Raw genomic sequence first — 15,961 nt, 5'->3', positions numbered from 1 at the left:
CACTTTTACCAAATTTTTATGCATTTTTGAAGGATTGTTATTGCACCCTGTACCATCCCCATCAACCCTCTAAATTTTTTGAATAGGGAAAGTTGGCCATGTGGTACTTTTTTGGCAAGGTCTTTGTATCTTCTTTTCAGCCGTGCAGAAATTTTCAATAAAAAATTTTTTTTTTAAAGATAAGTTAGTTCAAAGAGGTTCTCAGTGCACTTTGTCAAGGCTCATTTACTTTGTCACCGAATGAAAGTCGACCATTGCAGTTTTGTTCATAGGGGTTGAAAGTTGAGCATGAACAAAACTACAATGGTTGACTTTCATTCGGTGACAAATTTCATCAGGTACCATCGTCCTCAAAGTAAATGAGCCTTGACAAAGTGCACATACTAAAAACCTCAAAAACTAATTTAAAAAAAAAAAATTCTTGCAAATTTTTGCACGCCTGTAAAGAAGATACAAAGACCTTGCGAAAAAAGTACCACATGACCAACTTTCCTATTCAAAAAATTCAAAGGGTTGATGGGGATGGTACAGGGTGCAATAACAATCCTTCAAAAATGCATAAAAATTTGGTAAAAGTGAAACAAAAATTGATCTGTTTCAGGATTTTGCCAAATATTTTTCTTCTGAGAAAATCAATTTGTTCCATAATTTTGACACGCACTATATTCATAAAAACATCAAAATTTATTAGAAAGAATTTCTAGCAAAATACTTGGTGAGTCTTTGACTTGTACAAATATTTTAACAGTAGATTATTGGGGTCAAAAGAAACATTTTTTCCTATACCATTTTTTCCCGATTCGGCCCTGATAAAAAGATATAGCCATTTCAGGTTATCATAATCAGCTGTGCCACTTCTGGAAAGACAAAATTATCTTCAGAATAACTAGCTGAATCTGTGTTACTAGACATCTGTGGATCTTTTAAACAGAGTTGCATTCATCCAAAGTACCCAATTTTTCGAATATCACAGACATTTTTTATTTGTCAAAATTCAAGTTACTCGAAAACGGAGCATTATACAAGAAAATATGAAGAATACTTTTATTTTACAAAACATTCAAACATTCATTAGATGGCGTCCAACTTAGTTTGAAGAGTCCTTTGAATTTTTGGTATTTTTATGGTACGTAATGGTCATACTGAGAAAACTTGAACACGTGGGTGATTAATCAAATAAATACTATTACTATATTCCGAAATCCATCTCATTCGATGAAACCGTTTGAGAGATAGAACTAAAAATAAATATTTTTATCGTTTTTCAACAGCCTGTATCTTTTAAATCGATCCGATTCGGAAAAAAGTGTTTCTTTTGACCTCAAAAATCTACTGTTAAAATATTTGTACGGATCAAAGACTCACCCTGTATACAATATCAACTTTGATAAAAAAAACGGCTCTCATGTGTTTCAAATTCACAACAATTCTAGCAATCATGTTATCCCTGATTAATTATCGACGTATCAATTAATACGGTTTTCGAGGAAAAATTCCGAGAGGGATTGGTTATGAACACTGGAATATAATAGAAGCGCTAATGAATTCCTCTGATATCAATTTCCACGAAGCATCAACCAGAGGTTCGCATTCCAAATCGGCTCAAATATGTGCTCAATTATTCAAATCCAACAAAGAATATCATATATTATTGGCTCGTGCTTACTGAATCCGGAATCAAATAGAATATTTGCGAATCAAATTGCGCTTCAACAAATAATCCTGGAACCATTTTGTTTTGTACGAAATAATAACGTCCATTACACGGTGTCCATTGACGAGCGAAATGAATTTATTGAAATGGAAATTTCTATGGAGAGCTTTTCCTTGTCCCACAGTAAAATGCAATTTTATAAAGTTTTTCATGCTTCTTAATGATCAAATGGAAAGTCAGATTAGGATTGGTATTAGACTTTTTAAAATTCGTCCTTTCATCGACCACGACTGTGAGCTATTAATTATAATGTAATAAAATTATCTAAGAAAAATACATAATATGTATTTTCCTTAGATTATTTTATTATTTGCAATCGAACGTATAGATACATAGCCATAAACCGATAAGACTTTTGGAACAATGTGTTGCTTGACTTACAATCCTTATTCAAAATCTTGAGGGAAAAATTGAGAAGTTAAATGCTTCATTAATTGGGAAATCCTGTATATTGATGGATGTATCAGGAATGTTTGGAAAATAAAAATGGTCAAATCAGAGTTAAAAATAAGATGTTCAATTCTTGGGTCACATTATAACATCAGAAGGTCTTGAACCCAAACCACTGAAAATTAATGCAATTTTACGCTACCAGTTGAAAGGATTTCTTGGACAGGATATTAGAGCAAATTCATCAAAGATTACGACAAAATTACAAAGCCTTTGATTGTTTGTCTGAAAAAAGGAAGAAAAATTACTCATTCAGAAGACTTCATGAAAATATCCAACAAATGTAAGGAGATATTAGCGAATCCACCAGTCTTGCAACCTGATTTTAGTAGCAATTTTATAGACACTACCACAGCCGTCTTTATCTTAGTTTAAGAAGGCTGTGACACTACAGATACATCAAACCAAAAGAAATTCATCAATACTGGGTGTTGTATATCCTATATCGCTTAGTATATACGAAGATATATTGAAAAATTCTTAGCCTACTATAGAACCAAGCAAAATTTCAATGTCAAAATATTTTATTACTCAACATATTCTCCTCTTAATTGGATACATTTATTACAGCAAACCTGCAACGTCTCTAGACCTTTCAAAAAAAGGTTTCTTCTTGCTCTGCAAACCAGACCTCCACAGCTTTCATTACCTCCTCGTTGGAAAAAAATTTACTATCTTTTAACCTTTTTTTCAGATGAGGAAAGAGATGATAGTCGGATGGAGCCTGGAGCCTTATCCTACCATTCCTACCCTTATCCAAAAAATCAATCATGATTACTCCATGGCAATCCCAATAAACTGAAGGAAGAACTTTGCCAGCAGATTTTTGGACACGAAACTCCTCAAGTCTTGGAGAACTAGTGTCGCCATTCCATCGATTGTTGCTTTGTTTCTGGATCGTAGAAATGTACCCAAGTCTCATCCCTATGGATGAGACTTGGGTACGAATTGTCACTATTAACAATTCAGTTTCAGAAGTCTACATCGTTTTCAAATCGAGCACAGATCAAACGCGATGCTTCTAACCTTGCACACTTTTGGTCAACATTCAAACATTTGGGGATCCATTTTGCAGCAATTTTCTCATGTCCAAATTGACGTGAACTATATGATGAACGCTTTCGTATGAAATATTCAGTGCTTCAGATATCCATTTTAGACCAGTTCGACGGTCTGATGAAATCATGTCATAAAATGCATCGACATTTTTGTGGACACAGAAACTGGTCTTCCCGATCGGTCATCATCTTCAATGGAAAATTTACCTCTTCTGAAGTTTGCAGTCCAATTTTTCACGGTCGCATACGAAGGACATTGATCACCAAGGGTATTAAGCATATCTTCGTAAATCTGCATACATCTTAACCTTTTTAAATACAGATACTTGATGATGGGTGATACCCCAATTTTTCGATTTTCACAATTTCTTTCTTTTAATTTATTGCGTAACTCTGGTTTACTTTTTTGACCTCAAACTCCAAACTGACACTTCTAATGAGTTATTGTTCGTTGCTATGGTAACGCAATATTTGTTTTTTGCATGGAACTGGTCTAGGCTAACTTGACATTCTCGTAAATATATTCCATATTTTCAGGAATTCTCTCAAATAAATTCATTAATACTGGGTGTTCTGATTCCTATTTCGCTAAGTATAGATAACAACAAGATTTGATGTATGCCTTCAAAAACCAACATAACATCTCACGTTCTGTAGCTACAAAGTATCAAAAGACAGACATCAAATCGAATTATTCAGCCTGAAACTATCCCAAACGAAGAGAGATGAACTGAGTTGGGGAATAAGCGCAATCCTTTGCTTAGGAAAGCTAAATGGCACCTGGAATTCGAAGGGAGGAATTCCTTTTTCGATTAGTGCTTAGGAGTATAATCGTCAAAGGGGCCTTATTGAAAGAGGGAAATTAGATGTATAAGCTCGTGAACTTCCTGCAACATGATGGGAGAAACGTAAATGGTACAGGTTTTCCAGTTTATAAACTTCTAGAGAGCTTTTGCAGGTGTTCATTACATATTCCTGTGCTCCCGAAGTAGCATTAATGCATGTCTTTCAGACGAGTGTGTGTGTGAGTATGAAATCATATTCATTTATAATTCGGACTTTCCCTCAGACGCATATTCCACATGTTTGCGTGCCTAATTAGCCAATATTGACATCGTGTGTTAACACATTTGATGTAACCATTGTAACATATCATATACATAATATAAGCTTGTCGATCGTCTGGTATTATACAGATAGAAAGTATTGATGAGAATGACGTTGGATATACATAAATACATAATTGTACAGGGTTTACAAAAAAGAATTATTTCAAGTAAACTTTCCTTTTTTTGAGTAGAGAATCTCCTAAAATTATTTAGAACTATACAAAGTGTTTCGTTTCTTCTGCACATCTATCAACTTCGTTATTTTAAATGGATTACCCTATATATTTTCACATTTTTGAATTCCTTGTTAGATTTGAATATAAGTTTGATGACACAACTATGTCTGAATTCTCAACGGTTTTCGAGAAATTTGACTCTTTATTAATATTTTGAACGTTTAAGGTACTTACAAAAAGGACTATAGCTCCGTCTCTATTCTATGTAATTGATTCAAATTTCGACTGTGTCTAGACAATAAATGATACACTGCAAATTTTCTTTGTAAATAACCATGATATATACAGGGTCCACGAAAACGTAGATCCATTATCGAAAGAGAAATTTATCAAAATCTTCGTTTTTTTTAAATGGCAACCCATATTTTTTTCTGCAAAAATTCCGGATCAAAAAAAGTAATTCGAAGTATTTTTAACTTTGTAGTTTTCCACTAGATGGCGCAATCTATCTTTTATACTACAGTGACTCTAACGAGACAGTGGCGACAATTGGAAATTTAGCATAATTTTGGAATATGGCGGCTTAGAAGCACAGATTTCAATGCTATGATCTCTAATTCGGAATGCGGATTGGCTCACGTCACGTCACATGACCAAATCCGCCATATTATTGCTAAAACGATGAAAAACTAGACCACAATTGTCGCCAATGTCTCGTTAGAGTCACTGTATTTTATACATGTCTTCTTTTAGATAAAAACTGTAGATTTTCAAAATGTTTGGTTGAAATACCTAAAGCAGCCCGTTTCCAATAGCCGAGAATTCTCTAAAGAATTTACTCGAGAATTCATGCGCCGTGAATTCTTTACCGTTACATACGCACTTTCGGTAGAATTCTCTGTTCAGTTGCATACAAAATAATCTCTGCCGTTTTCTTACCAAAATTTGGTAGAGAATTTTCCAGAGAATTCTCGGCTGTAACAAATGGGCCCCCAATGACAGGGTCTATCTACGCTTCAGAATCTTCTACATTCTTAAGTCTCACCTGGTGTTTTGAAATCCGTATGGAATCCATCAACCGTGATTCTTGCATCTCTTCCATTCCGTCTGAAGGATACCTCGTGCCATGACCCATCGTCAATTCTTCTTCGAGAACCCCTCTGTTTCACTGCCCCAGAACCCAAGTCTAGATGGATATAGATATGCCCATTGTATATCTCAATAGAGAAAAGGTCCACCTGCAATAAGATTATGTAATAATTAATTTCAGGAGCAGGTAAAATTAGGTGACCTCTGACCTCTATAGTTTACTAGTTTTATACTAGAGCCCCAAGGTTCCTTATTTTTTATTCGGTATTCATTTTTCCATCAACCCTTTTGAGATACTCCTCGAATGAATATTGTTTCCTCGATTCTATCATATAATCGTGTTTTTGCTCCCGGCAGGCCAGCTCCAAGACTACTATTCCAGCACGGTCAATACCATGTCCATGTTAATTTCTTTTCTCTTATTTATAATAGGATGGCGAAGCGAATAATTAGATATATGCAAGGAGAGATGGGTTGATTTCATACCAAGGATTATAGATTATGCTTTATAATCCTTGATTTCATTATTTTATATTACGTTTTTCTTTTGTTCCTATTCAAAATATTTCAAGAAATCCTTCTCCAGAAGAGAAGTCAGTTCACAATAGCCGGCCAAGGAAGTTGATGGCAAGAGTACATAGAGGAATGACTAAAATATCAACGTGGTCAACATTATTTTTTGTTCATACTAGAGCCCCGAGGATCAAAATGAACTATTCAGTTCACGATGAAATGCATTTTTCTCATTGTTCAAGCTCTAAATGGCCGGATAATAAAATTGATGGATAGAAGAATGTATCAGATGTACTAAGAAAAATTTTTGTTTCATTCTGACAGCCCTAGAACCCCACCTTCAACGATCATAATGAACCTATATTCTGTTTACGATGGAGCGCATGTTCCTTATTTTTTTCGAAAATTCAATTTAGCCATCTAAAAAGAAAATTTATGGAATGGGTGCGTGGGTAAATAATTTTTTTTAGCCAATTTAAATTTTCAAAAGAAAAAATAGGGACATGCCCTCGATCGTAGACAGAATACCAGTTTATTTTGATCCTTGAAGTTAGAGCTCTAGGGCTGTCAGAAAGAAATAGAAATTTTCTGAGAAAATCTGATACATTCCTCCATCAATTTTATTGGTCAGCCGTTTCGTTTATTCGAAAAAATATGGGAAACATCTCCATCCTTTACAGAAGAGTGTTTTATTCATACCTCTATTTACTGATATTTCTCCAGGAGTACAAATCCTTTAAATATTCTGAATGAAAAAAAAGTTATATGAAATAAAGAATTACAAACCAAAACCTAGAATCCTCGATAAGAAGACTTTCCATACCTTCTTGTATATAGCTTATTATTCGCTTTGGTATCCTATTCTAAATAAGGGAAAAAATTAACATTGTAGCATTGATGTAAGACATACGGTATTGGAATAGTCGTTCTTGATACTGGTCAGCCACTACGGTGTATAAATTGGGTTAATTTGATTTTTTCGCTCATGATTTTTTTAAAATTTATTTGGTGGCAGATGGATCTACCGAAAAGGAAGTTCGCTGGTCTTACTAGTTGGGACAATTATATGTTGCTGAAATATAACTGATCTTCCAGCTTCCACTATGTTCCCTAACATTGAACTCTCTTGAATTTCCCACCTTCGAATAGCTCACCCTCGATCTTTCGATTCGAAAGGTAATATTTCATAAAAGAAATCACAGTGCACTTACCCTTGGTGGTCTCACTCCTCCATTAAACAAGATTAGACCATTAGCCTCGTTGGTGCGGAACTTGAAGGAAATATTTCCCGTTTTCTTGGCGTTCCAAGGCGGCAAGATCTGCAATAAATACCTTTGATGAATGTCTCTACTCCGAACGACCATTTTCAGTGAGAGTTTTGTTTTAAGTCCATAAATGGCTAATTAATCATTTGAAATCAGCTCACGTACATCAGGATGACGATTAAGAATATCCTCGAGTGAAGCTTGTCTTTGGAATAATTACAGGGATTGTGTTGAGCTTCTATTTTGGTAGGGCAACAGGGCGGTTGCTACACAGGTACAGGGTGCCCGAGTTAAAGTGTCCCTATACCTTATTGTGGAAACTAAAGGAGCTAGAAGAAAAAGTTGAATACCAAACTTGTCTGTAATCGACTGAATTTTCATTTTTTATAACCCATCTAATACAGGGTGCTCCGTTTTTTCCCTGTTGGTATCAACTTTATTATTTTAAATGGAACACTCTGTATATTACTGCATTTTTGAATTACCTGTCAAATTTTAAGGTAACTTTGGTATGACCACCATGGTCTTATATAGCACCGATTCTGAGATATTCGACTTTTTCCTAAAATTTTGACAGCTGTATTTGCTCACTAAATTGGCTGATACTATTATAGTTTACTAATGAATCTATCGAAACCAAATTTTGCCCAGCTCTTATCAACATTTTGGATCATACGTTGCATCTCTATTTTTACCAATCTGATACATATATAGTATCTTCAAAAATTGAAATAGAAGTTCAATCAAAACTTAATTTTTTCAAATGACAACCCATATTTTTTTCTTGTTCATTTTGTATAGCAGGTTAAAATGAGCACAAAATAGTTTTTAAACTTTTTCTGTAAAGTGAATAGTTTCAGAAATATGGACGAAAAATTGCATTTTCCCTTAAGAACCAACGATAATTATTGATTAACGTTGGTGGTATACAGGGTGTTCCTAAATTGAACGTACAAACGAAAAGGGGAGATTCCTTAAGTGAGTTTAAGAAAAAAAAGTCCCATAAACATGGAGTCGCAAACGTTTCGTTTTCGAGATACAGAGTGTTGAAGTTTGAATTTTTTTCAAGTTTTTTTCTCATAGTATCTACACTTCACAAGATATTCAACTGAAATTTGGCATAGATATTACATTTTAGAGTTCTCACCACGTGACATGGCAATTTCGATAGAAGATCTACAGGGTGATATTTTTTCTGGAACACTGCCACCTGTTCTTCTGCAGAACTTTTTTTTGGTGAGCAACTGTTAATTTGAAAAAATGTAAAAAGAAGCTTTGTTCTTATACTAAACTTTTCGGTCTCTTGTAGTTTTGTCGTATCTACCACAGATTACAAACTGGCCTTCCTATCATAGTTACGAGAATTTCGAGAGAATCGTTCAAAATTTTTTTTCTCGAAATCGTTGGTAGATACGACCAAACTACAAGAGACCAAGAAGTTTAGTATAAGAACAAAGCTTCTTTTTACATTTTTTCAAATTAACAGTTGCTCACCCAAAAAAAGTTCTGCAGAAGAACAGGTGGCAGTGTTCCAGAAAAAATATCACCCTGTAGATCTTCTATCGAAATTGCCATGTCACATGGTGAGAACTCTAAAATGTAATATCTAAGTCAAATTTCAGTTGAATATCTTGTGAAGTGTAGATACTATGAGAAAAAAACTTGAAAAAAATTCAAACTTCAACACTCTGTATCTCGAAAACGAAACGTTTGCGACCCCATGTTTATGGGACTTTTTTTTCTTGAACTCACTTAAGGAATCTCCCCTTTTCGTTTGTACGTTCAATTTAGGAACACCCTGTATAGTTTTTTTTGATGAATTTAATCAAGTAGATTGACTTATGAAAGACAAAAAGACTCTTTCACTCATAATCAGTACTCGCTCCCAATAAAATTAAATTATTTCAATTGTAAAGGGAGACTCAACTAACATATACATTTTTCTCAAAATAATCAAGTAGTTGTTTGACAACACAAAAGAAAACTCAAAAATACAAAATTAGATAATGGGGCTAGTTTCCATATTCTTTTAGCTTAATTGATTAATTATCGTTGGTTCTTACGGGAAAATGCATTTTTTCTTCCATATTTCTGAAACTATTCCCTTAACCGAAAAAGTTTGAATACATTTTTTGCGGATTTTAACCCGCTCTTCATGATGAACACGAAAAATATATAGGTTGCTTTTTGAAAAAATGAAGTTTTGATTAAATTTCTATTTGAATTTTCAATATCAGCTTGCTAAACATAGAGATGTAACGTATGATCTAATATATTGACAAGAGCTGGGCAAAATTTGGTTTCGATACATTCATTAGAAAACTAGCATCAGCTATTTTAGTGAGCACCAACAGCTTTCAACATTTTAGGAAAAAGTTGAATATCTCAGAATCGGTGCTATATAGGACCATGGTTGTCATACCAAAATTACCTTAAAATTTGACAAAGAACTCAAAAATGCAATAATATACAGGGTGTTCCATTTGAAATAAGAAAGTTGATACCAACAGGGAAAAAACGGAGGAGCACCCTGTATTAAGGTGGGTTACAAAAAATAAAAGTTCAATCGATTACAGACAAGTTTCGTATTCAACTTTTTCTTCTAGCTCGTTTAGTTTAGTATAGGGACACATTAACTCGGACACCCTGTACAAGAGTGTGCAGTGTACAGGGTGAGCAAAATTCGATGGGATTGCATGGCAGCTCTGTAACCGTAAGACCGAAGGGAAAATGAATGGCACGTTTCCGACCTCGATTTTCAAAAAATTTTCAATGGCCAAAACCGCATCCCTGTATCTTCTGTTGTTTTCAAGTTATAAGTGAAAACTCATTTTTCGGCTCTCCGTATTGGTGCCACTATTTCGTAAAGTATCAGTGATATCGAAAAACAAATGTTACATTCTACAGACACTTCTTTCTACAATATTAATAATATCATCGCCGAACGCGATGAAAGTTTTTCTATACCTAATGGTTGTGCCATTTGAGAAAGTAAAGTGGTAGGTTGTTTTCGGTATAACCGGAAGTTACAGAGGACTGAAAATGTTTTAGGAAGCAAGTCTATTGACGGAAATCGCAATTTTCAGCACAAAATTACGATAAGTTCTTCATAAACTGCCAATAGGCCAACGCGGTGAATCCCCCTGTGTATTCTTTAAAATTCTTCATAATAAAATTCATTAATACTGGGTGTTCCGCTTTCTATGTCACTTCCTGTTCTGCCTCAAATATTTGCCGAACTCTACCAATCAACTAAATTTTTTTTTTATTCCCCTATTCCTATTTTATATAATAGTTTTAGTAATGAGTGAGATAGTTATTCATTTGTTAGAGAATTCGTCAGTTTTTGGTTAAGCTGAAGAGCACAAATTATCTCAATCTAATACTCGAATGAATCAAGATGTTTGGCGATGTTAAAAAATAAAGGAAACCATTCTGAGAGTTGGCTGAGCAGCTGTTCCCTATTGGAACTTCCACTTGAAGAAATTGATGTGTACTTTCGAGATTCGTTGTAATCTTCCGAGTACACGAAAAAGTTCAACAATGTTTCGAACACATAATAACGTCCCAGAGGTAACCACGAACTTCAAGAATAACTACGCCATCGATCCAATTCCAGTCATAACTCATTCCTTCAGGATATTTCGGAAAGGTCACCAGCCTTCTTGGCAATGCTTCTCCATGAATTTAAATGATAAATGACTCGCAATATCGTGTGGTAGTAAGTTCTGCAAATGAGGGTTTGTTCAACAGCTCACTGGCAGGAATAAGTTATATTTCATGCGGCTCTCAGCTTTGAATAAAGTCGAATTGAGGGAGGAGGGTGGGTCTGCTTCGACGTCTCGTTGGGTATGACGTTTCTGTAGTTTCATCGGTGTTATTTAAATGGGAATTACCAAGGAAAAATTCATCTTGAGATGCTTCGAGTATTTTACAAACGAGGGTAATGAAAATTCCATTCTGCATTTCATTCATAAATGGAAGGATGCAATTTGGGGAATTGGTAGAGGGTTGTTTATCTGATTAAAGTGAATTGTATGAATTCCGCACTTTCCGCCTCCTTTACGGTTTCTGTGATTCGTACATATTTGGAGTGAATAAAATTTAATATATTTCCTTTGGCGGTTCGTGGTCAATTGGCCGGAGGAGGACTCGGATGGGGATGAAGTTTTAATGAGCAATAAATTATTATCTACTCTTCCAAATAACATATGTGTGGGTTGAACTGTATGTGGCCGCATTCGGTGATGTTAAGTGTTTTTTAGCATTTCTGAACATCCTACCTATACATTATCATACATCATTTTGGAGGGAAAAAAATAACGAATTCAACGAAGTAATAAAATACAGGGTGTTTCATTGAAAAAATATAGGTTTATGTCGTATCTTCAAAATCATACCCCGAAAAAAAATTGAGTACGCCATTAGATTCTACGCTGAATTCTGTATCAGACGTAGTTTTTAGCTCAGCATTGTTTCTAATAACTTCGGAGATAAAGGAGGGGTCCGAAAAGTATTAATTTCCAAAATCTCCCTGTATTTCATAAACGGAAACAGTTATACAAAATCTGATTAGGCCAACTTGAGTTTCACAAAAAATTAGGACAATAACGTGAAAACCGCAAGGCTCTATGTTAAGTAACATGGCTGTCTCACACAAAATGGGATGCACTGTACATACTCGAGTGTGTCAGATTAAGATACATATAAATATGTGGTTGATTACACGATGAAAAGTATATATGCTTTTAATCTCACAATTTAAGCGTGACGAAAATATCTGGGACGGCACCAAACTTGCAAAAAAAGTCATGTGTACATTCTAGAGCGCGGTGGCATTTTTCTTATATTGAAGCTAGTGATTCAAGAATAACGGAAAAAATATGAACTGGCAGTTTCAGCAAGCTGAAACAATATTGGCCATAATGTTCATAAAAATAAGTTTTTTTTGAATTATCTCCTCTCCTGGGCTTCAAATTGTTTTCGCATTCATTATAAAAGTTGTAGGGTATAACATTTACTAAAAATTTTGTTCGAAGCAATTTTTTTCGTTTGAACGTTTTCAAGATATATGGCAATGGATGTACATTACACTGGGTTTCTACATTGACCTTGGCCTTTCGCATGTGTGTCTAAGCTCCTCGTCCTTATCGCCCTCTAACTAGAAAACTGTTAAGAGTATGTAAAATGCTTCAGACAAAAGTTGTATAGAATTTTATTATCTACAACTTTCATAATGAATACAGAAACGATTATGGGTACAGGAAGGGAAATATTGAAAAAAAAACTCCTTGTTATCATCTTCAAACTGTCAGGTTAAGAAAACCCCTCCTGATTAGTGTCAAATTAATGGGTTAACACGTCTGCAACACCGAGATTAACCATCTGTATGAAAATCTTACACGCTCGAGTATGTACAAGTAACGACCGCTGTGACATATCCATAAAAATGTGACACGCTCGAGAAAATTAATTTTACCATTTGCAACTCTTCCATTCGGCCAGTCCCACCACGCAAACTGTCAGATTAACATGAATTCATTGTCAGAGACACGTAGGGTATATGCAGTACACCTAACGATTTTTTTACATCTTTGAGATTCTGCAGACGCTTTCTTCACCGCTGAAAGTGCATACATCATAAAACCTTTTTTTTTCTACCATCTAATCTTCAAAATCCACTAGGTCTTCACGATACTCAAGTAAATCTTCAACTCTTTCAGAACAAAAATTAGAGACATCAAGATTTATACGATGATTTTCTGGGAGATAGGCATGTCGATATTTGACCTTCAAAACACTTTCTCAATTTTGTTATAGGCCCATTGAAACTCGTCAATTAGCTCTGCTGCAGTCTGTATGAAAGAGATAACCATTGTCCAGCATCGAAAAGAAAGAAATTCGTCAGCGAATTCACGCATAAAGAAAGCTAAAAAATTGGTTGAGATCGGACTATTCAAACGATATGAAATGCAATCTTTTTGTCCCATCAAAAACAGCTAATGCAACAGCGAATAATCAGTCAAATTGAAGGGGACTGACAAACTGGAAAACAATATCCGAATTATCATTCATACACGCCAATATTTCACGTCCCATTCAACGGAAACACGGGATTTTTTCCGGGATTTTTAGTAGGGATTGAAGTCGTCTTTTGTCCACGATAAACGGCCCGATTGAATAGAAATTCGGAAATGAGCATTTCCCTGATTGAAATCCGCAGACGGTCCATCCATCACGAATGAACGAAAAGGGGAGGAAAGAAAGCAGGCATCCATTCTTGTCTTAGCTGCGCTATAATTCTGGAGAAAAAACAGCAAATGTTCACGTTAAAACCGCAGTAAGTCGATCAATTCTACTGCACGAGGACAATTTGAATCAGGTCGTCGTCAGATCGTGAATTGGGAATGGAATGAGAAGTAGTCAACGAAGTTTATTTATTTATTTATTTACATAAACAGGAACCCCGACAGGATTAACCCAATTATGGGGATTCACTACAATTAAAAAATACAATATCTCATTACATCGTGACCAAAAAAAACAAACAAAATGAGTTTTCAAAGTTCTAAAACTAAACTATTTATTATAATTTTGAGACAGATACGTCAGTAATTTTTTTTTAAATTCGGATATTGACAAATTGAAAAGGTCAATACTACCTATATGCCAATTATAAAAACGACTTATCCTCAAACAGGTCGAGTTGAAATATAAAGATGTTCTTGCCTGAGGTACAAAAAATAAATCTCTTCTGCGACCACCAAAAAAACGAGTATTGAAATGAACATATTCTATTAATGGAAAACTAAAGTAATTATTCACAATTCTATAAAGAAAAATTTGGTCATAAAAAACCCTTCTATTCTCAAGGCTCATTATATTATATAATTTCAGCCTAGAATCATAGGGGCGGTCTACCTGTCCACGGTCAAAACGATATTGCAAGACCTTGGTGAACTTTCTTTGGACTCTTTCTAACTTATCTATGTATTTGTAATAAAAAGGACTCCAGATCGGTGTTACATATTCTAAGTTACTACGTACAAAGCTGAAGTATAAGGTTTTGACAGATTCCTTATTTTTGAATAGTTTAGATATCCTCAGAATAAAACCAAGCATTTTAAAACTCTTGGAAACTACGTTTTCGACCTGAATTTCAAAAGATAGTTTTGAATCAAGAAACACGCCAAGATCCTTAACACACTGAACCTCCTGTATCATTACCCCCTCGATGAATAGAGGAAATTCTATTATTTGAAAATTTTTAGTGAACCTAATGTGCTTGCACTTATCTACGCTCAATGATAAATATCGTCCAGAGCAGAAGGCAGAGAACCTATCTAGGTCTTCCTGAAATCCAACCACGTCATCCAAGCTTCTGATGGATCTATACATTTTCAGATCGTCCGCATAAATTTCAAAGCTTACATTCAAAAAACAACTTACTACATCATCAATGTACACAATGAAAAGAACCGGACCAATGTGCGATCCCTGAACCACGCCCGATGTTACATTTCGGACCGTGGACGGGACACCGTCAACAACAACAAACTGACTTCTATCCGATAAATATGACTCTATCCACAACAAAAGCCTTCCCGAAACTCCAAAGTCAGACAATATACTGAACAAAGTTTTATGATGGACCCTATCGAAGGCTTTCGCGAAGTCCGTGTAGACCGAATTCACCTGTATACTCCGATCCAAATTCTGCGAGATGAAATTAACGTAAGGCACCAAATTAGTCAGGACCGATCTTCCTTTGTAAAACCCGTGTTGCCTCTCACTGAGCTTGCCTTTGAGTGATTCAAATAAAATATCTGTTATTATTGACTCTAATAATTTTCCGAAGTGACTCAATACAGATACCGGGCGATAATTCGATATAATGTCCTTTTTTCCGCCCTTATGAATTGGGGTGATTTTAGCAACCTTCCATTTACTGGGAAATGTTCCAGTTAGAACTGACTGATTGAAGATTATCTGCAACGGTAAATCGAGAGAATTTGCGCAAGATTTAATGAATATAGGCGGTATCAAATCCGGGCCTGGCCCTTTATCAGTTTTCAGTTCGCTCATCTTCTTCAATATAATATCTCGGTGAATATAGCCAATATCAATTTCATCATAATAATTTTTCATTTCTTTCTTTCTGTAAATAATCGGTTTATTCGGATCGTCAAAAACACCTGTAAAATATTCATTGAACGCGTTCACAACATCTTGCCGGTTATCATAAACATCATACGCATGGGTCATTAAACTAGGAATCTGTCCATCTCTTCTACTCTCCGACACATATGTCCAAAAATTTCTTGGATTTGCTTTTATATTATTTTCAGTACGGTCTATATAATCACAATAATCTCTTTCAATTGACTTTTTACATTGCTTACGGAGAGTAGAAAAGCTAACATAATCATTTTCCCTGCCAAACTTTTTGAACTTTTTGTGAAATTTAACCTTTTCCTTTATCAACTTCATAGTTTCATTCGAAAACCAACACGGGAAATTTTTATTTCTGATAGGTCGTTTCGGGACATATTTTTCTATTACACCATTAAGTACATTGTAAAAAGTT

The 15,961-nt window shown here is 34.9% G+C and overlaps 1 protein-coding gene across 1 annotated transcript in view; it reads right to left on the bottom strand.

Annotated features, from left to right (window-relative positions):
- The window catches only part of LOC123308683 (neurexin-1), a 197,417-nt gene that overhangs the window by 31,778 nt on the left and 149,678 nt on the right, over positions 1-15,961 (bottom strand). The window contains exons 9-10 of the mRNA XM_044891450.1: positions 7,321-7,428; positions 5,553-5,745 (exon numbers count right to left, since the gene is read on the bottom strand). Coding sequence (XP_044747385.1) covers positions 5,553-5,745; positions 7,321-7,428 — 301 coding nt within the window. The remainder of the gene's footprint in view (positions 1-5,552; positions 5,746-7,320; positions 7,429-15,961) is intronic.

Source organism: Coccinella septempunctata, chromosome 2 (assembly GCF_907165205.1).
Source record: "Coccinella septempunctata chromosome 2, icCocSept1.1, whole genome shotgun sequence".
Classification (NCBI taxonomy): Eukaryota; Metazoa; Arthropoda; class Insecta; order Coleoptera; family Coccinellidae; genus Coccinella; species Coccinella septempunctata.
The sequence above is the reverse complement of the archived record's forward strand: the minus strand, read 5'-3'. Positions and strand labels throughout refer to the sequence as shown.